We start from the raw sequence: 23665 nt of genomic DNA on the forward strand, positions 1-23665 counted from the left end.
TATAAAATAGGCTTTGTGTTAGATGATTTTGCCCAACTATAGGCTGATATAAGTGCTCTGAGCACATTTAAGGTAGGCCAGGCTAAGCTATGATGTTCAGTTAAGTTTGGTTTATTAAATGCATTTCTGACTTACAATATCATCAATTTACACTGGCTTTATCAGGACATATCCCCATTGTAAGTCGAGGAAGATCTGTGCATCTTTCCCACAAGATAAATTTGAAATGTTGAATAAATTGATGGCATAATGCATGTTTAATATCTAATACCAACATTGGAAGATCAGAGAAAAGTCCTGCCCATTGAATCTACTTCAAATGAAGTAATAGAGTTTGGACTGTGTATCTCAACAGAAAATAATCTCTAAGTTACAGAAGGTAATAGGAATACAAACACACCTCTATCCACACTTCTCTGAAACTTCTGTCCATTACTAGAAAAGAAATGAGTCTACCTTCCTCAAAGTGAGAGACAGAAAAAGAGGTCCATGTGTGCATAGACTTTGAAAAAAATCACGGTAGAGATCTAAAATCAGTGTAGGTGTTATTTAATGCTGTTTGAAGAAGAAAATAAAAGGGGAATAGAAAAACTGGTCTTTGCTTCTTGGCACCCTGAAATATCCTTCTTATTGCTCATTTTAAAAGGTGCAAAAGTAGGTTGGGCTTAGAGAAGAGCATTACCTCTGGTTTTAGCAAGGTCAAAAAACAATAATCGGGAATTCTAAGTCTAGCTCAGACTTCTTTGTTCTGTATTTCTGGCCTACGTATGTATATCTATTGTTAACTACATGAGGCTGGGCATTTTGTCCATTTTTGTTCACCACTATATCCCCAGAGCTTAGTAGAGTGCCTGGGGATATATGGCAGATAGTCTATCATTGCTCTTAGTGAAAAAATGAATCCATCCAATTTGCTACGTCCTCTGGGATATCATAGGCACCTCCAATATTCATGGTTAAAACTGACCTCACACCCTTTGATAATAATCCCACTCCTATAAATTTACCCTGAGCATACACCTCCAATAATATAAAAATATGTATGTGCAGGTATGTATGTGCAGGTTTATTCACTGCAGTATAATTTGTAATTGCAAAATCATTGAAAACTACCTAAACATCAGAGCATAGGCAATTGATTCAATAAATCATGATACATACACAACTATGTAGCTGCGAAAAATATGTAGCATGACTTACATACATGCTACTTATGTAGCATGACTTACAAGAGATACTATTAAGCGCAGGCAAAAAATATAAAAGAATATACACTATATGCTACCTCTTGTGTAAGAAAGAAGAAAAACATAAGAAATAACATATTCCAACCAACTTTCATCAAAAGAACCACAGGAGGACAAACCAGAAAATAATGAAGTTGATTATCTACAATGGGTGAGATGGGAAGAATGGAGTGGAAGGGATATGAGGGAGTGCTACTTCTCTGAGTGTACCAGAGAGTGAGTGGGTGTATATTCTTAAATTTTTTTGGTACAGTTTTTACTTTTGGAAGCATGTTAGTATTTTTCATATTAAAAAAAACAATAAAAATGGGAAGGACAGAATAAATCTAAAACAGAAGCGAGCAAATGACTTAAATTATATTTCAAATGACTATTACAACCACATAGAAGAGGGGAGAAAAAAAAGAACTAAGCCAAATTACTTACTGTATCTGACTACCCTCAGTCCTGGGCAGGATGAGGCTCTGAGGAGAAAACTGCAAACAAATCCTAAACTCTTCTTGGTATGTCTGTTTATTGTAGTGCTCTAGGCAAAGCGATTCTGAAACTATATTAGTTTTATTATAAGATTGAGCAAAGAAGTAAACGTGTTGATGTTGCTGGGAGCCAGGATGTTGCTGGGAGACATTCTTAATACAATGAACAAGAAAAATGCCACTATGGAAAAGGAAGAAGGCAAGAAAGAACCCAGTGTGGGTAGACTGGCATGGTAGAATGGGAGGTGTGAAGTAATAATATCTAAAGTATGCACATATATGCAAATATGCATGTATAAGTGTGTGTGTGTGTGTGTGTGTGCGCGCGCACGCGTGCGCGTGCGTGCGCTTATGTATACATTTCATAAGCTTGTCTGCTGACAGGGCCAAGAAGCAAGGACGCCCAGTAACAAAGAGCTCACCTAGTACCCAAAGGAACTAGGCCTCCTTGGAGAAATGGTTGATTCCATGGCTGTAGCAGGGTAGGTACAAAATGAGCCTGGAACACCTTGTTAGGCCAAAATGTAAGGAAGTGCTTAAAAAAAAAAAGGGAGCAAGTCACAAGTGCACAGAAGCCAGCTTGAAGAGGCTCCCACTGGCAAGTACATCAGTGAATTATAAACCTTTGAAAAAAGAGAAAATCATGATTCCATAATGTCAATAAGTAGATAGATAGTTAAGTAGATAGATAGATATATAGACAGGCACACAGATAGGTAGAAAAAGAAGAAATGAGGGTAAGCTCTTGCTTACAGTACAGTGTCCATGCTGAATGGTAAATATGGAGGAAATGTTGTGGTTGGAAAATCATTATTTTGCAACTATCATAGTGAAGATTAGATCAGGCAAGAATCACAACAAATGGGTACTAAACCTAGGGGGAAATGTTGATGATAAGCAAAATATTTTCATGATTTTAAAATGTCTATTTATTAGTTGCAAAGGGGAAAAAAACAGTGCATACTAGAGAAATTAGACAAAACCTTGAAGAGGTACATCACAATTACCACTGCTACTGAAGGACAGATGGACACTATGTGTCTCCAGATACAGTATCCTGAGAAGGATGTAGAAAGATCTATGTAGTATTTCCACCAAGAATGCATACTCTGAATCTAATTATGAGGAAATACCAGAACATCACTTAAATATAAGATGAGAGGGATGCATTCTTCCATATCTATATTATGTGAGTGAAAGAGAGAACACAAGAGAGCAAATAAAGTAAAATGTTAGGGAAAGGTGATTCTAGATAAAAAGTTTAGGATACTCTTTGTACTATTTTTATTCCTATAACTTTTCTGTAGATTTGAAATTATTCCCAGACAAAAAGTTTTTTCTTTTTAAGTAATGTATGAACATATGCTCTTTGAAGAAAAAATATCAAATAACATAGAAGTATATAGAAGGAAAAGTAAAAATGAAAATGAACTGTCAACCCCCCAATCTCACCTCTTCCCCACTAGAAGCTAAGCTTCACAAAGTCAGGATTTAAAAAATTTTTCTTTTCTATTCTGTTGCTTTAATGTGTTCCAAGCACCTAGACTAGTGCCAGGCATTAAAAAGTTGCTGTATAAACTAGCTGCTACATCATTCATTTATTGGATGAATGAATGAATGAATAGGTAAGTATACTTAACAATGTGCTGTTCTCCTTACTTAATCTAGACATATGTACGTTAAAGTTTATTCTAAGATTTTTAAGTAAATGGTATCATAATACTAAAAAATTCAAGCTGATTTCACTATCAATTATCATTGATAATTATCATTATCATTACTCCCCAAACTTGCTTCTCCATTATTACCATTTCTCTCTCTTTCACCCCCCAAACACAATACCTAAATCTTGTTGATAATACCTTTCAAAGCCTCTTGAATAATTCACTCCTCTCTACTTCTCTTGCTATCACCTAGCACAGGCCACCCCATGTTATGTGTACCATCTAACGGGTCTTCGTCCTGGTCACCTTACTCCTTATCTTACTCTTTTCCAATTTATGCACAGTAATCTTCGAACTATAGCTTTGATTGTTTTCCCTGTCTTAAATTTTTCCAAGTGTCTCTTTGTAACCTGTAGAATAATTTCTAACTGATTAACATGGATCACAGCCTGCCTTCTGATTCTTTGTTCTGCCTTACCCTCTTCCTTTTGCATTCAAAGCTCAAAAATCATTCATCCACCCATTCATTTATTTCACACATATTAATATAACATATATATAACTTCTTTGAGTTTCTTGAATACACTATACTATACTCTTTTGCTTCTGGTACTTTGTGACTGCAGTTCTGTCTCCAACTCCTGCCCCTGTATCCACCTTTCATTTAGCTAATTTTTACTCATGTCTCAAGTCTCAGTTTACATGTACTTCCAAGAGGCTTTTCTGGACCATTTGTTTTTGGTTAAGTGTTCTGTGCCCCCACTATACGTTCTCACACCACCCCATTCTTATTCTTTCTCTGTTTATGTAACTCTGATTAATGTCTAGCACCCTAATGGAATGCAAGATTCATGAGAAGCAGGGCATAAGAGAGGGATAAATATGGGAGAAAGGTCTGTGATGAAGCAAGATACAGAATAAAAGATGGCTACAGGTAACTATATCTCATGGAAACTATCCCCTTCTTTATGCCCCTCCTACCTTCCCTAGTGCTGTCCCTCTTCATCACTCCTAGGCCACTTTCCCCACTACTACAACACAGATCTCGTTATCTGATTACATATACTCCAGTCAAGCGGCATCAATAGTTCTCCAACGATAGCAGGGCACTACCAAACTCCTTAAAAGACTACAAAATTCTTCCGGGCTTCCCTGGTGGCACAGTGGTTGAGAGTCCGCCTGCCAATGCAGGGGACACGGGTTCGTGCCCCGGTCTGGGAAGATCCCACATGCCGCGGAGTGGCTGAGCCCGTGAGCTATGGCCGCTGAGCCAGTGCGTCTGGAGCCTGTAGGCCACAACAGTGAGAGGCCTGCGTACCGCAAAAAAAAAAAAAAAAAAAAAAAAAAATTCTTCCTATTTTCCTAAAAAAAAAAGACCTTGCCCATCCCCATGACTTGTCACAACTGATTCCCAGGTATAACACCTTGCATGTATAAATACATGTGCACACACAACAGGCTGCATTCCAGACATTTTCTGCTGCTTGCATTCTGAACAACTATCATTTTTCACAACTACTAAGCTCTGGGTGGTTGCTTCTGACTGTCAAGCACACTTAAAATAGACAAACTGGGCTTCAAATTCAGTTCCTCTTTGGAAACAACCCTGACTTCCTAAGTCAACAGCTTCCTTTTTTGTGTTCCCTTTCTGTGTGTGTACAGAAGAGGTACCTCGTATGCATTTAGCTTTTTAAAATACTACAAATACCACACTTTTTAAATACTATAAAAACTTTGCTGAAAATTAAAGGGAAATAATTATATAAAAAGTGAGACTTCACCCCCCATCCTCCTCAACGAACACCTTCTGTAGGGTGAGCCCAAGATGAGAGAAATGGTGAGGTGTTCCCTCAGTCAGTCTCAGTTCCCAACTGTATTTCATAATTACTGTCAATCTAGTGTGTAAAGATAAGTATCTATTACACACAGTGGCTCCTAAATGCACGCAAGCAACTTCATCAGCTTCACACCTAAAGAAGCAGTCAACAACTGGCAATATTAGACTTAATGGGCATTGTACAATACTTTATAGGCAATTTAAGACCTTTCAGGGGGTATATTTGAATGTTCTAAATAAACTTTAGAATATTCTAAATAAAAACATTTTTATGTATTCTATTCATGTTTATTTTCACTAAGAGACTGAATCCCTAATGAACAAATACAGTTGTTTTGTTCATGTTTATATATCAGGTCTCTAATACTATTTTATGGCATTTCATGAATGTATTTTTATTAAATGAATGAATTACCAGCAATTAAAAGCTCATATGTGGGCTTCCCTGGTGGCGCAGTGGTTGAGAGTCCGCCTGCCGATGCAGGGGATACGGGTTCGTGCCCCGGTCTGGGAAGATCCCACATGCCGCGGAGCGGCTGGGCCCGTGAGCCATGGCCGCTGAGCCTGCGCGTCCGGAGCCTGTGCTCTGCAACGGGAGTGGCCACAACAGTGAGAGGCCCGCGTACCGCAAAAAAAAAAAAAAAAAAAAAAAAAAAAAAAAAAAAAAAAAAAAAAGCTCATATGTATTTGATTTAATAGCCCAATTTTTGTTGAGTCTTTTTTTTAACCCCCAGATTCCTGTTCTCTTTCTATATGTACCTGATTCTGGACTCCAGTTTTCCTTCATCCAACTAATTCCTCCTCTATTCCGTCATGTCTTTCCCTATTGAGTGGAACCGTTATTGCCTCCTTTCCTCATTCCATTTGCATTGAAACTAGTCTATATCCATATAACTTTGTTTATCCAAACCTTTTAGGAAAGATCTTAACACTCAGTGAGAATAGATTTGAGAATAGATGTTATAGCCACACTGTCAGACCACTGACCATTAGTCCCACAATTCTGCCGAAAACACTGTTTACAAATAGAATAACCCAGACTAAAACCAAAATATTTTCAGAATGCAAAAAGAAAATCAAGTTTACTAATCTCTCTCTCTCTCTCTCTGTCTCTCTCTGTCTCTCTCTCTCTCACACACACACATACACACACACACACACACACACAATTATTATTATGCAGCAGTTAAAAGGAAAAGGACCAAGCTCTTCAAGGAGATCTACAATAATCATTTCTTTGGGGGATGATATTCTATTGTTTACATCTCTTTTAGCAAAGCAGTGCGAATGTGAGCTATTGGTTGGGTATCACAAAGAACTTCATTAAACAGAACTGAAAATAATCATTTAGGATACAAACTGTTAAATGAAATTCTACTTTATTTTTTCAGTTTACTTGTCAAAGTACCTCCTGACTCATGGCATTAAACTGCTCAACACTTACCTTCGAGGATGATTGACATCAAACAATGTGTTATCATCATCCTCATCATCTTGTTCTAAAGGTGTCAGTTCCATGTTTTCTATGTTAGTGTCCAAAACTCCGTATCTCCTAGTCTTTCGGTTTCTTCTTCTCATCCTATTAAATAGAACATATTAATGAATAAAAATTATTTGAATGTGGTATAGATGATCTTTATACTTACTTGTAAACTAAAAATAAATTATCCCAGTTTCTGACATTGGAGGCATTCAATATCAGAATGGTTATATTTCAGAAACGAAACCAATTTACCACCTAGAATTGTTAATTAAACAAAAGCTACTCCTGTATGTTTGTGCCATCACCATTTCTTCTGTCTGACATACCTTCTTCTCTTTCTGTCAACGTATAATGTTGACAGATAATCCCTCAAGTCATAGTTCTGGTACAATATTTTTACTGAAGGCTTATGTTCCAGCCTTTTTCCCATCTCCTCCATGCCTTCTTACCACTGTGCAGTGTTAGGTACTTTCTGCCCCACTATGAAACTGTATGTATATATGCACTCCAATTCTAGACTAGGTACACTCCTGGCTGCATATCAGAATCACCTAGGGTATTTTAAAAAGCTCCTTACTCGGGCTGTATCGCCATACAATTAAATTATAATTTCCAGGGATAGGAACTAGGCATCAATAGCTTATTAACGTTCTACAAGTGTCTCCAATGTACTGAAAGCCACTATCCTAGATCAGTGGTTCTTGAAGTGTGGTTCTATGGATCAGCAGAATCACAGTCATCTAGGGGCTTATTAGAAATGCAAATCCTCATGCCCACCCGGACCTAGTGAGTAAGAAACTTTGAATTTGGGGCCCAGAAACCAGTGTTTGAACAACCACTCCTTGTGAGTCTGATGCAAACTAAAGTTTGAGAACTACTGCTCTAGAGGAGGGAAAATATTTTAATAATAATATATTATAATATATAATATAAATAATATAAATATTATTATTAATATTTAATATTTTAATATTTGACTATTATCTGTATATATATGAAGACGTCTCATGATTTAGAACCCTACTGTCTCCTTCTCTAATAACTTGTTCTTTTCCTTCAAATTATTTATCTCAATTTGCATTTATGTGTGCTACGTATGTATTTATTTGAGTGTTTATTTGCCTGTCTCTCCCACCAAGTTGCATGAGGGGAGAAGCCATGCCTATCATGTTCACCACTGTATTGCTACTTTGTAGCACAGTGTCTGATTAAGATTCTCCTTAAATATTTGTTGAGGGTCTGAGTGACATCATATTCTAGTTCAGTGATCCAAATCTGACCCTGAAAGCAATACCTAAATCACCTCCAACGTAACAACCTCAACTCTATACACACAGAAAAATGTTTCACACAAGTATCTATGGGAGTTTAAAAACAAAACAGAAGATAGCAAGTAATAACAAATAAGTTTACTTAAATTCTGATTCACTTTGTATGAGGTAATAAGTGTGATAAGAAATACTACAACTATAGCACCAAGTATAGAGCAATACGAGCCTCTGTAAAAATGATGGTGGGGACCCCTAGGAGACAAACTGTCCCGTGTGTGTATATATATTTGAGCCTTACTAAGAAATATTTGAGGCTTACTAAGCATCAGGCATTGTGCTAGCTTCTGGGTATAAAGTACCTGGCTGAGTGATCAAAATTTACAAAATATTACTAACTTTAGGTAAAAATCGAGATAATTTCCACTAATCACTGCCTAAAAATCTATTGTATATGCCCACCCAAAGATGGTAGAAAAGGAAACTGAGGTTTAAGTATAGTATTTAAAGCTACAAATATAACCAGTGAAAGAGTTAATACTAATAACTGGCAAAAATGAGGTAGAACTGGTGATGGTATGAAGTATAAGCCTGTCTTTATATAGTGAAAAATTACATGTGTTTAGGTTGTTAAATTTACAAGTATATATATGTGTGCATGCTTCTATGCATTGAATATGTGTGTATGCTGATAAACATACACATACACACATACCTTATGTAGACCAGAAATCTAAACTTTTTTCTGTAAAGGATCAGACAGTAAATATTTTAGGCACTGTACATCACATATGGTCTCTGTCACACATTCATCTTAACTTCTTCAGTTATTATTTTGATTTTTTACAACCCTTTAAAAATGTAAGACACATTCTTGGATCATAGGCCTTAGAAAAAACAGGTCAGCAGACTGGATATGGCCTATGGGTCAGTTTGCCAATCTCTGATTTAGACTTATGAAAGTAATTCACAGAAGAACTAAGAACAGAAATGATAGAAGTACTGACACTGGAAGTAGGAATAGAAAGGTATAGGGGAATTATAGTTCACTATTGGTCTTTTTGAACCACAAGATTTAATAACATTTGCACGCATTGCTTTGATTTTAAAAAGTGAATACATAAGAATGAGTGAAGCCACTTGGCAGCTTAAGTTAAGAATATTCAGAGTCATAATTTCTTCTCTTCCCTTTTGCCAGTCTGTTGCTCAACTTTCTAAACCATATGGCTTCCAAACATTCTGGCATTTTCAGTCGTGTGAAATTATTTTTGGAAATAAACTAGATTCTTTCAAGTCACATATTACATATCAAATAGTCAATATGTTAATAACCAGGTCATTGTCAGTCACAGGATACCTTGCCAAGTCTTTAAAAAGGAAATGATATGAACATAGAGTTTAAGGGCTTTTGACATTTATCTCAGCTGACACTCTTCTCCACTTCCAAGGTCATCATCATACCTTGAATGATTTTCCAATCTTTCAGTGAGTGGCTAATCTAATCTGCCCAACAACACTGTTTTCTCTTTCTGTTTAAACATTTGACTGCATTGGTGTGAGCATTTTATCATTTATTTCAGCTTCTACTGTCTTTTAACGTGTATATAAATACCACCTTCTGAATCCAAACTCTTTAATAAGAACCTACTTCATATGCAAAGACTGTGTACTCTCAGGCACCAAATAAATAGGGGAATGCAGTTCAGTTAAAATGAATTTAGTATTTTGGTAAATGTCACTAATTCATACAATAAGTCAAATAAAAAACTATATATTGTTAAATAGAATTTAAACTTGAAATGCAACTTCCCTAAGAATGTCTTTCCTAAGTCCAAGGACATAGGTGGTGATGGCTACATGGTCATGACAGCTTTATGGCCATAAAAACATCAAATATAATAAAACACATCCATATGCAGTGATTTTTCTCAGGGAAAGCCAGGAACACTTATAAAGCTTTAAAATTATTGGGCTGATTCAATGAACCGCCTACTTAAAATACTAATAAACATGAAGTGAAAAATACAATACACATAAAAATACACTGAAACTTTAAGTAAAAAGGCTACTTCCATTTTTTAATATGCAGTGTATATTATTTTTAAACAAAAGAGAGAAGGATTTAAAATTCATGCAATTTTAACAGCTATGGCTCTTTTCCTACAAATTAATGTTTTCATTAAGCTCATGATGCCCAATTTGTCCATGTATGTTAATAACTACATACATATAATCATAGATATGCACAGTTTTCTACCAGACATAGTAAATGCATAACTGCAACCTGAAAAAAAATTTTGTTGGCTCTTCAGTTAACAAAAAAATTGGGACTTTATCTATAAATGTGTAGAGAGGAAAATATGGAAGCCTAAGAAGGCAAAAGAAAATAGCAATATGGTTTATTATTATATTGAATTATATTCATTCATCACATGGCAATCACAGGTAAATGATCTTGATCAGATACCTTCCAGGTATTCAAGTTATTATTCAAATAGCTGTCTAAAATAGATGCAGATTCCTCTATGTTCCATTATACTCAGGTCGGTAAGAATTATTTCTGTTTAAATAACATGTAAAAGCTACAGTAGAAAACTAAAACTAAACTACTAAGTAAGGTTGATAAAATTTTATGTAAAAATGTATGATGCCACATAAAATAAACACAACAGAATAAAACTCCATTTCATTTTACTACTCTGTGAAAGGGAGAAAACCAATCAATGTAACCTGCTGTAAGTTGCTGTACCGATCTGATATTCTTGTTTTAACTGAATGCCTGTAGGGTATTATTAAATAAGGAATTATATAAGTAATATTATTCCTTAATTTCTTCTATTATGCATTCAAAACTGACTGAGGAATATAGTATTTAGTGTATATTTTATAGACATACACTCTCCTATATGATTAGGCACAATGATAAAGCAGAGTAAATCTTAATAAAGGTACGACTAATGATACAGAATTTGTGTGCCTTGACTTTTTTTGGCAAGAAAAGTGAATTACTGATCAACAATGGTTTTGGAACTCATTTTTTTTGCACTGAGACATAACTTAATAAAAATTGGTGAGCCACAATTTTAGTTGTCTATGATTTTCATGAAGAAATTCAACCCAATATATAACACACAGTAAAAATTATTTTATCTGAAATCTCTCTCATCTTCATCTCCCATTCACCAAACCTAATCCATCACTGAAATGTCACGTTTTTCAAGAAGCAGACACCAGTAAGAGATGAGTATGTTATGAGTTGAATTGTGGCCCCTGAACATTCATATGTTGAAATCCTAATCCTTAGTTGCTCAGAATGTGATGTTGTTTGAAAACAGGGTCTTCACAGAGTCAGTCAAGTTAAAATGAAGTCATCAGAATGAGCCCTACTCCAACATGACCAGTGTCCTTATAAAAAGATGAAATTTGGAGACAGATATGGATACAGAGAGAACATCAAGTGATCATGAAGATGGCCCATCTAAAAGCCAAGGAGAGAGACCTGGAACAGAACCTTCTCTGTATTAGTCTGCTCAGTTTGTCATAACAAAATACCATAGTCTTGATGGCTTAAACAACAGAAATTTATTTATCACCATTCTGTGGCTGGGAAGTCTAAGATAAAGGTATCTGAAAGATAGGTTTCATTCTGAGGCATCTTCCCTTGGCTTGTAGGCAGCTGTCATTTCACTGTGTGCTCACATGATCTCTTCTTTGGGTGTAAAGGAAGAGAAAGAGAGCAATCTGGAAGTCTTTTCCTTTTCTTATAAGGGATCAGCCCTATTAGAGAGGGCCCCTCCCCTATGACCTCATTTAACCTTTTTTGCCTCCTCACAGGCTTTATCTTCAAGTACAGTCACATATGAATTCTTTGGGGGGAGATGTAAACATTCAGTCCAGAATACTCCCTCATAACTCTCAGAAGAAACCGACACTGCCAATACCTTGATTTCGAATGTCTAGCCTCCAAAACTGTGACGTGATAAAATTTTGTTAAGTTCACCTAGTTTGTGGTACTTTGTTATAGCAGCCCTGGCAAACTAATACAGTATGCAGAAGATTTATCAAGGGAAAGGCTTCTGAAGGATAAAGAGGGAGGGAGCTGGAGACGAGGAGGAAATCCTACAGAGGGTGATACAGGTCTGACACCTGTGAGAGTAGAAAGGATGACAGGATAGGAACAGCAGTACCAGTGCAATGCAATTCTGAGAAAGTTTGGACCAGACCAATGGTATGTCCTTAAGCAAAGGTTGCCTATTAGAGAAGGGAGTCCTCTTTCAGTCACGATGACCAGATTTGGCTACATTCAATCATTGGCTGGAAGCAGGTCTAGGAATCATGGCACTGGCATGCATGCTGTGACAGATCCAAAGCTGTGGAAACTAGAGGCTATCCCCACAGCAGGGTCTCTTAAAGGGAGGTTTGATCAGTGTACCTCCATGGCTGCCACAATCACAAAGTCCAATTGACTGAACTTCCTGAGAATCACTGAAGTTCACTTATAGTGCTTACCACTGCTACTATCTATTGCCTTAATTATTAAAATAGCTTTATAACTGTCTACCTCTGTCTACTCTGGTCACTTACCAATCTCCCCTCTAAAATTACCAGTGGTTTCCTACTGCTTGGCAGTAAATGATTCTGTAATAAGGCCTATAAGGTCCAACACAGGATGGCTCATACTTTTCTCTCTAGCCTCACCTTGCTCTTGACTCTACATTCTACTTCACTTTCTATACTCCATTGACAAAGCCTTCCCTCACTCCCTCATAATAGCTATGCTTTCTCTGACATTGGCATCACAGTATTGCTGTGGTACTGCCTATTCATTTTACAAGGAAGGCTTCCCTAATCTACCCAGTTAGGTCACAAGCACCTATTATTGGCTTCCATACCACCCATGCACATATCCTTTGAAGAACTTATCAAAGATGTACTTGCACTCTTATTTTTGTAATTTTTTATCTTCCCTATTAGACCATTACTTTCATGGGAATAGGAAATAGATCTGTTCTTATCACTCTGCCTACAGCACACAAGGACTGGCATAAAGCATATGCCTAGGGCTTCCCTGGTGGCGCAGTGGTTGGGGGTCCGCCTGCCGATGCAGGGGACACGGGTTTGTGCCCCGGTTCCAGAGGATGCCGTGGCTGGGCCCGTGAGCCATGGCCGCTGAGCCTGCGCATCCGGAGTGGGAGAGGCCGCAGCGGTGAGAGGCCCACGTACCGCAAAAAAACAAAAAACAAAAAAACAAAAAAAAACATATGCCTAATAAATATCTGTTAAATTATTTAACTGAAATATTCAGATTCACAATAGGTCTTGCATTTTCTCTGTATAACAAAGACACCTACAATTTTATATGCAAATCATCCCTCTCGTATAAGAGAAGCCTGAAAGAACACCATCTCCAGAGCCATACCACAGCAAAACCTAAGGGATCTAGCCAATTTTTAAACTGTAATTTGGATAATAGCCCCCTGGCTCAGGACACACACACACACACCCCCACACACACCCACACACACAGTGCTAGAATAATTAAGCATATTAAACATGCATTCACTCCAGGACCTCTAAGACACTCATTTAGGGTGTTTTAGGTAGATTTGCCTACCTGCTTTAGCCCAAGTGATTCTCATATGCTACCTCAATTAGAATCACCAATATTCAGCTTGTATCCTGTGCTGTGGAGTTTCATTTTTATCTTTTGGGTATGTAAATTTATCATATTATAACATGTAGTTATTCTTCATTTACACACTAAATAATTGAAGTTTATCCTTTCAAAAGCCAAACTATTGTTTTTCTTTTAAAATCTCAGCATTCTACATGGAGCCATATCCAACACTAGAGCTATCCATGCCTTAATATATAGGATAAAATGAGTTAATTCTACTCTTTTTCATCTCTTAAGGATCATTGTAATTATACCACTTTAATGTAAAGCAATGGTGCTGTCATGAGTTATTGACCCCAAGTTGATAGACTACTGAACTTTTGAATCTTTTTGGCTTCTTTTCATAAATTATTCTTGGGTCCTCTCTATTGGCTTATAAGTTACCAGGCTCTGTCACTAACACAAGCTTGACCAAGTGCAGCACTAAACAGAAGATTCCCCAGCATGGTATCTATCCTGCCACTCTTCATCTCCCATAACATGTTCACTGCTAATACCTAAAAGTTAAAAAAGAAAAGATCAAATGCATGTTTATCTATGTTTAGGTTATTGCAATGTTGCTTTCTCTGATAGACCCCTTTTCTAAACAAGCTCCTTGTAATTCAGTGTACGATCAGTTCTTGTGTTTAGATTTGTCTCCCATTTGATGGTATTCTGGTGGATATCCCCAGGTAAAGTAAACCTTAAGTAAATGTCATATAGCTTAGCTATGAAGTATCCTACATGAAGGTGCACAGCACATAGCTCCCTTCTCATCTTTCCTCTTTGTCTTTATATAGATTTCCTAGTGTTCTCTTTTAGGCCCTAGAATTTGGGATGTGAAGACTGATAATTCTCCTGACCTCCACCTCTAACAGTTCAGCATGGGTTTATTCCCCAACTGACTTTAAAGTCTTATTTACAAACCAGCGCCTCTAAGATTCATCCCGCCTCACCTTTGACTGGCTCTATGACCAACACTCTAGCAGATTTCTCTTACAACCTCCTTTTTTCCCCTTGCTCCCACTCCATCTCTAGCCTTGTCAGAACTAATCTCTTGCTGATTATAGTTTAAAAGGTCAGATACCACAGAGTATGGTATGGGGGAAATACATTTTTTTACAGAAAATACTATAAAACCCCCCAAATATATTACAATAGCAATTCTAGATACAGAAAAATTTCACTAAGAATATTACTATTTACCGAGTGTGCACATATGTCAGGCATTGAGCTAAGCAGCTTGCAAGCATTACCTGATGTAATCCTCACAACAATCCTATAAGTATCCTCATTCTAAACAAAGAAAGTCAAAGCTCAGGACAAATTAAATTTGGGACAGTAAATGGTAGAGCTAGGATTCAAATACAAGCAGTTTGATTCCCAAGTCTAGGTTCTTAAACATTAAGCTATATTGTCTTCCTAATGATTCAAAGTAATTCTAACCAACGTCCAAAATTAGCTACCAAACAGTCTTCTGATCCCTTACACAATGATCTTACATTATACCAGTCTGGATATATTGTTTTAAGTGAATTGCATTTTCTGGTTCATCCTTTCATGGTAAAAAGTAATGACTTGGTAGCTACTTACAATAATAAGTACATTTATGATCTTCTGGTTAGGCCACCTCTTAGTTTTTATCACCGTAACAGTATTTGCTTTTTGTTTATCCTAAAGTAAACTCTCTTCTGCCTTAACAGTACCATGATTTTGGTTAGACAGCAACTGAGCCCAGCCCTAAGATACATAATGATCATAATAATTGGTGCAACCAATCATGAAAATATAATTTCCCTTTTGCCAGTCATTGTCTAGGGCTAAGTAGATGAAGCAGTTCAGACAAATGAGATAGAAGGGGTTAACTCAAGTAGTGGGGTTTCTGGGAAAGATTTTTCTCCTTGATAAAAAAAGAACATAGGAAGAGAAGGCCTCTTTTCAGGCCCCCTTCCCTCTTTCCTATTTGAGATACTATTTTGTGGGAACATAATGCTTAAAGCTGAGGTAGCCATCCCATGGTGAGACAAGGAAAGAAAAAGCCAGAATCCTTGATAATCTCACAAAGTCACTGAACTAAGGCTAAGCCTGCTCATATTCATGATAAGACACAACTACAAACATGTCCTTATGTTAAAGTCACATTTAATTGGATATTCTATTACTCACAGGTAAAAACCTTGTAACTGATAAGGGCATTGAGCATCCTAGCTTCTCTGAGTTAGGTTACCAGTGTTCCATCACCCACTTGTATGTTTCCTTATGATTCTCTTCATTTTAAGAATCTAGATTTAAAGGTGGCCCATATGATAACTTGTCCAACTACTTCTTTACATAGTCCACATTCAGCACCATTCTATAAACACTTCCCAACCACTGTGTCATACACGCAAATGGTTTACTGATCTGCCAAAACAAAGATCTCCTTAGCCCTTTGGAGTAGCTAACAGGGTCCAAGGTAGACAGAGATCAGGGAAAATAGTCTCAAGCACTTACCCTACATGAATATCAATTTCTAAGTGAGGCATGGCACGAAAAAGGTTGGGCACCACTACCCTGGCCCAAATTCCCCAACAAATTAACCTCATTACTTTTATCTCCCAGAACTGCACATGATAAATATTGCTTAAATACAGAAAACCCTATTATCATATGTAGAAGAACAGACTAAAGAGATAGCTTTAGAAGCACGAAATCATCTGTGTGAAACTTTTGAAAATCACTATAGAATTTAAGGAATCTTTCATTCAATTACAAATAAATAAATAAATAAATAAATAAAAAGAAGCACTCTCAGAAGCCTAGATTTTGTCCTTATTATAAGAGAAAATGGAAAAGATCCATGGAAGAGATCAGAAAAGAGTGATAAGAAAAATAATAATCATTATCACTAGTAAAATTCATTGAGCAGTTATTATGTGCCAGGAACTTGGTATAGGTCCTTGAAACAATCCGTTCTGGTAAATACTATCATTTTCTCTATTTTACAAAACATGAGCTGAACTTTAGAGCTGCTGTGTAACTTACTCAAGAGTACACAGCTCTTGGGATTAGAACTCAGAAAGTCTGACTTCCCATAACACTATACTGAAAAGGGGTTGAAATAGTAAAAAGGAACAGAAGCCAATAGAGGAAAATTACTGAAGAATTAAATGATTGGTAACAGATGCAGTAGAGCTATTCAGAATAAAGACCCTTCTGGTAGAATAAAGAACATTTGGTAGCTTGGAGGTGATTAGTGACCTTACAGACTGCTGGTCAAATTGCATGACACTTTCTGAGCCACTCATAGGGACTGGTGTTTTAAACTGCTAGGCTAAAAAATATCTAGCAAGGTGGGTATGAATAGTTTATATTCCTCCTTGATTCCTAGAGCAAAGATGGATCAGGGAGGTATAAATATGTTGTTTTGGTGATGGTATTCTTTTCCTTTTTGCACCCATATTCCTTTATTGGTAGTATCTCTACCACAATAAACAGTCAGGTGAGATGATAATTAAGATTCCCACCACCTCTGCCAACAGATAGACTTAATTTATTTCTCCTTCCATGGAATTTGATTCCTAAGCTGAGGGACAAAGAGACTGAAAACTACTGCATATCTATACAATGGTATGTTCCTGCAAAGAAACCTGTGTGGTATTTTGATGTCTTGTCTCCTAAGCTGACTCAGTTTCTGCCCGTTCCCAGAACCGATTCTCCAGTTTCTCTTTGACTTTCTGAGATCTCAACATTCTTCCAGTAAATCCCCATTAGTTTAAGTTAGCCAGGCTTGTTCTATGTGTTTAACTAAAATAGTAGCTGATAGAAGCAGTAATCTAATATTCCTTTAATATTAGAATGAAGCATGAAAGGAAAAGTGTACAGGAGGAGAAAGATGGGGAATGTTATTTCTTTTGAAAAACGTAATAAAATAACTGTTTTCCCTACCCAAACATTTATTTTCTCAGTCTAATCAAACTTAGTTCATTTACTAAATGTCTGAGTGCAAACACTCTACTTAGCCTTGGATAAAAAATGATAAGTAGGGCTTCCCTGGTGGCACAGTGGTTGGGAATCCGCCTGCCGATGCAGGGGACACGGGTTCGTGCCCTGGTCTGGGAAGATCCCGCATGCCGTGGAGTGGCTGGGCCCGTGAGCCATGGCCACTGAGCCTGTGCGTCCGGAGCCTGTGCTCCGCAACGAGAGAGGCCACAACAGTGAAAGGCCCGTGTACCGCAAAAAAAAAAAAAAAAAAAAAAAGATAAGTAAATAGCCTTTGTTCTCATGTTTTTGAGTCTTCCCCAGACTCACACTGATCCCCGACAAGAACTAAGAACACTCATTCATTAGGCAACTACTTACTCAGTGCCTACCCTATTTTGTACATAACGTTCAGCACTGGGGATATAATAGAGAATGAGACAGACAATGAGCCTCTTCTCATAAAGACTATGTATTAATCTTAGGAAGCCTACTCTGTTCCTTCTCTCTCTATATATATTTCAATTTCTACAGAGAGAATCTAATTGTTCTTTGGAATATTTCCAGACTCAAAGGGGAAGTTATCTCTAGTTACACATTCATTATAACTGAATTAGATTAAAGTAAAACAATATGGACATTTCATGGACCTCAAGTACTTAACAAGTAAAATATTCTCAGTGTTTTCACATATCAGTTAATGAAATTATGATTTTGGCCCATTCTTCCCCCTTGGCACAAATAAATAATGTTGCTGTGTTGTCACAACTATTTTGGAAGTTGGGGGGTCAAAATAGGCATTCACCAAAATGAATAGTTTTCATCCCATAAGCTGGAAGCAAAAAGCATAAGTTCTGAACATTGCCCAGACATTGTTAGCATCAGTCAAGCTCTGGACATCAGGTGGCCAACTAAATTTAGGACTTGGACTAAATGAATGTACTAGATGCTGGTTAAAGAGTCCAGTTTTTCTTAGCCATAGGTTCCGAATTTGGCTGTTAACACACAATATTAGTGAGTCATCCAACAGAATCAGACTGAAAAGACTGTACCCTTCAGAGCTTTACCGAAATGTAGAAAATCAATGGCGATAAACAGTCATATATAAGATTATACATAAGGTGGAAGCAAAATGAAAAATGATCATCCCCAAAAAGTTATCATCAGACCCGTTATTTATATGTGTATGAAACATAATACTTAGGATACTCTGGATATTTATAGGAAATATACAGACAGTATTAACTAACAATTATATAGAGGGAAAAGTAATTACTGCTTCAGTTTTCTTCTAACATTTCTTTATGTCAAGAAGAAAGTCTCAGTTTAGTGGTAATATGTCTGTAACACCTCATTTTCTAACTTCCTCTTTAATAGAAAATGGGCCTGGATTTGCTGGGTTTTGTGAACCAACAGTATATAACTCAACTAATATTGTTTCCCTCAGTGGTTCTCAATTGTTTTGATCTTAAAATTCCTTTCCGTTCTTAAAAATTATTCAGGACCCCAAACAGCTTATAAATATGTGGATTATATATATATCAATTATGTGGATTATTAATGTGTTAATTAAACCTAAGAAAACTTTAAAATATCATTTGCTTTTTAAAATTAGAATAAATCCACTACATATTAACAGTTTTTTTGTGAAAAATATGTTATCAAAAAGAAAACAGAAAAAGGTGAAAATTGGCATAGATTTAGATTTTTTCAAATCCCTTTAACGTCTGGCTTAAATGGATAGAACTAGATAGAAAATGAAAAGAGAGAAAATAGAAAACAGCTAGATTTTCATATCTGCTTCTGCCTTCAATCATTTGCAATGTGTTGTTTGGTTGAAGGATATAAAGAAAATCCAGGTTCATGTAGATATGAGCTTGGAAGAGGGAGGTGCATTTTAATAGTGTTTTCAGATACTGGTGTTTATGCTATTTTGATAGTACACCAAAACTCAACAAGAGGTAGTTTCTTAAAAGCTAGTTGCAATGTGCAATTTGAAACTGTATCAATGAACTTCTTGTGCCCTATAAACTTAGACTGTATTATTTTGAAAATAGTTTTGATCTTGCAGATCCCCTGAAGAGGTCTCAGAGAACCCTCCCACCCTCCAGGGTTCCCTGGACCACATGTCTACCACTGGCTTACATTGTACTTCTTCAATCGGTTATTTAAGCCAAGGGATGTTGGTTTTCTGTTCACAAAATAATAAATAGATATGTTTAAAAGGAAACTTTCAGTTTAAATAAATCCATTTAAAGAAATATATGAAATAGTAGAGGGTAGGCAGTTACAGGAAAAAATGTGAAATAGTTTAGAAAACAAACCAGTGAATTCCTATAAACCTACCCTCTACTGTATTTATACAGGAGGAAACTACACAGTGCTTCCTCAGCTCTTCTCTTGGCTAGCTCCTTTTAACAGTGAGGTCTTGGCTCTATATGTCAACTTTTCAGAGAGGTGGTCCCCAACTAACCCAGTTAGAGGCTTTATTATAGATTTTCCAAATCAGTCTTACTACATAGTTGAAGTATTTTAATATCATGATTGATGCCATAAAATAACTTTACTTCAGTAACAACGGAACGTATCAAGTGGAAGTTACTTACAACAGTAACAAGTGTCACTAATTGAATTATATAATTCCTTTTCTACTTGATAAGGCATTAAGAGGAGTAGAAAAATAAGTGACAGTCTTCTACTTTTACTCATAACCTGGTACAACATAAAGACCTGGTCTACTTCATCTAAAGGTTGATCATAGTCTTAGGACACAGACATCACGTTAATGGGAAAAAAAAGTCAAACAAAGCAAACAATGGATTTTACAATCATAGATGGTCATTAGACTCCATGGGACACAAATTAAACCACTTTAGTCTTCTAGGTCAGTTTCATCATATGTAAAGTGAAAGATATCATTTACATGTCCATATCTGTACCAAATCTGAAATTTAAGTAATTCTATAATCTAACATTCTGTAGTAAGAATAGGCTCAAAAAACTATTCATTTGTAAGTTTCAACTTTTGAATGACTTAAATTTAAAGATGAATTCACTTTGCAAAGGTTTTTTGTGTGTAAGATATCAAATTTAACCATTTACTAATTCAAATTTTTGTAAATTTAAAATCAGGATAGGATAGTTAGGATATTACACATAAGTACCAATATTAAAACAGGATCATATTTATGACATCCCCCCCCCCCCGCATAGGTATCAGTTTTCCATCTTACCATGCAACCGGTAACACTTTGCATTGAAATATTTAGTGCCATGCAAAAGAATGCTAGATGTTTCTAATAGGGACTATGACAAAGATTGAATCATACAAAATTGTCAGTATTCCCGGTTAAAAAAGGTGGAATGTAAGAAATTTCATATACAACCGAATTACTAAGGTGGTGGGTTAAAAGTCAACACTAAGGAACTACTGCTAAAAGAACTTTTCTTCTTTTACGTTTTATAAAATAAAGTACCCATATAATAAGGTCATTCTGCATTACTATTAATTTACTCAAATAAAGATTGATTTAGAGGTTCGGTACTACTAATTTATAACTTATAAATGAAAGGGAGCAACTACTTGGTGGTTTAAATACTCCCAAAGGTACCACAGGCTTTTAAGACATTCATCCTCACAGTCTTCTCACTCAGGCAGGAACCCATGATACTGGGGGTGGGAAGAAGGCAACGCCAGGTCAAAAGATGGCCCATTTCAGGCCTGCAAGGGAGGCTCATCGAGGCTTCGCCTCACCTGACCGTCCTGACGACGAAGTACACCAGCACCGCGCCACTCACCACCATCAACACGGTCAGGGCTCGTTGGGTCATGGGCTTGTCGCCGGGGTTGGGGCTCACAGCGAGGACGCCACCCACTGGGCCTTCTTCCCCCGCCTTCCCGCCTGGGTCTTCTGCTGCAAGCCCCGCCCTGGGAGTGCTGCTATTGACGGCCTCGGCGCCCCGTGGTCCCTCGGCTACGGCCGGAGCGCGGCCCGGGGACTGGGCAGCTGTGGGGCCGGACGGCAGAGGTGGCAGGGTTCGCGGCCCACGGTCCGGAGGCCTGGGGTCCGGCAGGGCCTCGGCCGCCTGCAGCAGTACCTTCAAGGGCCCTCTCAACTCAGGCAGCAGTAGCAACAGCAGGAGGGCGGAGGCGAGCAGGTGGCTGAGGCAGCAACTACAGTGCGTCGCCTTCATTTTCCCCGGCCCGCCCTCTCACCACGTGGGAGCTGCCGGGCCCGCCGCCCTGGCTCCAGGTGGGACCATGGGCGCAGTGAAGGACGAAGGGTGAGCAAATCCCGGGCTAGGGAACCCGGCCACAGCAGGTGGCAGAGGCGTCAGCGGCTGCAGCTACCGGGAGAACCGGAACTTCGTACATCTCAGCAGCCACTGCTACCAGGGACGCTTTCGGTTGCTAAGATGCTGGGGCTGGCGCGTTCCGTGACGTCAGGCGCGCAAGGCCATCTGCGCACGCGCCCTGACAGAAGGCGCGGGGAAGAGCTCCGTGGTTGACTCGCAAGTAAGAAAGTAAACAAAAAAAAGGTGTGTAAAGTGTGCAGCAGCTCTTTGCATGAAGAAACCATAAGAGATTGGAAGCTCATTATTTGAGTTCGTTGGTGCAGAACTGCAGAAACACAGCTAATCATTTATTAAGACCGCCTTGACGTTTCCCTCAGCTCAGGTACAAATTTTAGACAGGTTACTTCCTGCCTCTAGGTCCTTGACCTCTCTCTTTCCTTAGGGCATCTACGTTAGAAAACTTGTAACTGTACATTGATTCTCTGCATTTTTGAAATATAAATCTTTAAAAAAGTTCTTGCCGGTGATACAACCCAGGGCTGTCTTTCTTAAGGAACAAGGAGCCATCCTTTTGAAATGTCGTCAACAAAGAAGATAGCATCCCTATTCCCCAGTCTCTTTGGAAAGGTAGGAGCCTAACTTAGGCAGGCATCTTGTTTCAATTTGTAAAACTACCTCCTGCCACGAAGCTAAGAGAAAATTTTACTTTTTCTTTGGGTAAGGCTAATTAGTAAACAGAATTGGCCTAAGGGCCTCCCTACTCGTAAAATCTCATAAGCTTTTTGTTACTTTCTGGTGAGTTGAGCTCAGAGTCCTGGCCCCTCTTCTCTATTGCAGTAATCTTGGATAAGTCTTCTTTGCCTGTTTAACTTTGACGTCAGTAACATGGAACTTTGGTTTGAGCAGATACAAACACCAGACCAGAAGTCAAAGTTAGTATTTGTTCTTTTAAAAACTTATTCATTCAACAAATTGTTTAGACTTTCTACTCCTTTCTTAGCACTGGTTCTGAGTATTGAATGGTAGGCAAGTAAGATATGATACTTGCTCTCATAGCTCTTAGGTTCAAATGGAGATAACAGAATAAACACTTTCATTCATTCTGATTCTGAACTGTGTGTTATAAATGACAAGTACAGAGTCCACAGTAAAAATTGTGTAAAGGACTATTGTAGGTAAGGTGGAGAGGACAGTGTCTTCTAGCTGCTTGGGGGTAACAGAGCAATGCAGTTGCTCCTGCCACGTAGACTTGCAGGGACTAGGCCTCTTAATACTGGGTTCCAGTGTGAGGAAGACCATTGGTGACACACCCTAATTTTAGCTTCCAACCTGGGCATTTATCAGTAATGAAGTGGCTCCTTGGGTTTCTTCTCTCCCTTATTCACAACCTTATTCAGAGTCATACGTGGAAGAGAGTTCGTATGTAATGCCACTCCCTTCCACTCCTCAAAAAAGTCCAATATTCAACAATCAAAAAACAAAAAAAGTTCATCATCATCTTTCTTTCTTTACAGTATCTCATTTTTACCATTGTGTTCCTTGTCTTGATTAATGGCATTATTCTTCACTCAGGTGTTCAGGCATAAAATCTTGGAGTCATCCTTTACCCTTGGCTTTCCACTGGCATCAATGCTTGCCAGTAACTGTGAAGTGCTAAATAATTCTGAAATAGCAGAGTTAAACTAATGATTCCAAATAGTTAGAGCGTATCATGTTCTAGTGTTTCTCCAAATGTGACTCTTAGCTACCTGAATCAGAATCAGAAATGGGATTTGTTA

General features: G+C 37.7%; 1 protein-coding gene across 1 annotated transcript; it reads right to left on the reverse strand.

Annotated features, from left to right (window-relative positions):
• Positions 1-6664: 6664 nt before the first annotated feature.
• FAM174A (family with sequence similarity 174 member A) lies at positions 6665-21785 on the reverse strand (the record flags this gene model as incomplete). The annotated part of the gene is made up of 2 exons (XM_079702284.1): positions 6665-6803; positions 21346-21785. The coding sequence occupies 2 exons, from the start codon at positions 21783-21785 to the stop codon at positions 6665-6667; spliced, it is 579 nt and encodes a 192-aa protein (XP_079558410.1).
• Between the last annotated feature and the right edge of the window lie 1880 nt (positions 21786-23665).

This window comes from Hyperoodon ampullatus (assembly GCF_949752795.1).
Source record: "Hyperoodon ampullatus genome assembly, chromosome: 4".
Lineage (NCBI taxonomy): Eukaryota > Metazoa > Chordata > Mammalia > Artiodactyla > Ziphiidae > Hyperoodon > Hyperoodon ampullatus.